This window comes from Perkinsus marinus (genome assembly GCF_000006405.1).
Source record: "Perkinsus marinus ATCC 50983 genomic scaffold scf_1104296976050, whole genome shotgun sequence".
NCBI lineage: Eukaryota > Perkinsozoa > Perkinsida > Perkinsidae > Perkinsus > Perkinsus marinus.
In genome coordinates, this window is record NW_003200543.1 from 1 (window position 1) to 1,379 (window position 1,379).

The window sequence follows — 1,379 nt, forward strand, 5'->3', positions numbered from 1 at the left end:
CCAAACGCAAAGACATCCAGCCTTTCTACATACCCATTGACTACATCAGTGCTCCCCTCAACTACTCAGAGTTGTCCACTATCGTGACAATCCACTACTGAGTGGTGGGGCGTCACCTCGAGCCCCCCCCCCCCCCTTAGGTCGATGAGGCGGCCCGTTGCTATCAACGCAAATCGAAAGCAAGCACTCATTAATTCATTATCAACACGTCATGCAGTGCCGCAGTTTTAGGAAAATGCGGTCCACCGAACATTCCAAAGCTTCATTGCACGTAAGTCTACGTGCTCGGACTGACAGTTGTCTCAGCATCGACCTCTCCAGTGGTGGTAGCTGAGGCTTCGGTGATAACCTCGCCCGTAGTGGTGACACCAGAACCCGTAACTGGAGACTCTGTGGTGGTTGGGGCATCGGTGGCGACTCCTCCGAACGTGGTTGCATCAACCGTCGTTGGCACCTCAGTAGATTCCCCAGCCACGGTAGCCTCGGTTGTTGTCAAGACTGCGTCGTCCGAAGTTTCAGTAGTGACCTGCCATGAAGTAGTCGCAGCATTGGTCTGCTCAGCCGAAGTTATCATCTCAGTAGTCGTGGGAGCTGCAGTAGTGTCTGCTACTCCACTTGTCACAATAGTCGTACTGGCCGTGCCGGTAGTGTCGACAGCAACAGAAGTGGCCGTATTGGTTTCTTCGGGAGCGGCTGTTGTGCCGTCCTGGATTGTGGTAGTCTCAGTGACTTCATCGGTGGCTTCACTTGGAGTAGTGGTAACTGCAGCAGCCTCGCAAGTGCATGGCGCATTGGATGAATGGCAGGTGCTTGGTGTAGCCCAGTACTTGCAGTAGGAGCCAGGAGTATCCGAGGCACAACCAGCATCACAATTACGGGGAACTTCAGTTGTCTCACCCGACCCGCAGTAACAAGGGACGTTGGAGCCAAAGCACCTGCTAGGTGTCTGCCAGTATTTACAATACGACCCGGGATAGGTGGCGGCACACTCGGCATCGCACTCGGTGGTGTTACCCATCACGTATGTGATGCCCTGAAGAACACTGAGACCAACGATGACGAAGGGGAAGGAACGGATAGTCATCTTCCACGAATGTGAATAAACTGCGGGAAGTGCCGAGCTAGACTGGACCTGTGAGGGCCTATGCTAACCCCATAGATTGATGCTAATTAGGCAAATCGTTCAAGCCTTAGTATGTCCAATGATGTTCGTTCACTGTAGCTGAACAATAGTGCGCCCGATGTCTATCTCGCCTAATCGTTTCACAAGATACTGCATCTTATACAGTGTGGTGCGCGGTGCGTTCTCAGCCGCTCTTCTTCCCAGAAGTTTGGTCGGCTTCTCACAAGCACCGTTTTAACTGATTAGACATCTCCTG

At 52.7% G+C, this 1,379-nt stretch overlaps 1 protein-coding gene across 1 annotated transcript; it reads right to left on the reverse strand.

The window, feature by feature from the left end:
- Positions 1 to 277: 277 nt before the first annotated feature.
- Positions 278 to 1,084, reverse strand: Pmar_PMAR008509 (Facilitator of iron transport 3 precursor, putative; the record flags this gene model as incomplete). Its single annotated transcript, XM_002764818.1, has 1 exon — positions 278 to 1,084. The coding sequence occupies one exon, from the start codon at positions 1,082 to 1,084 to the stop codon at positions 278 to 280; it is 807 nt and encodes a 268-aa protein (XP_002764864.1).
- Positions 1,085 to 1,379: the final 295 nt, after the last annotated feature.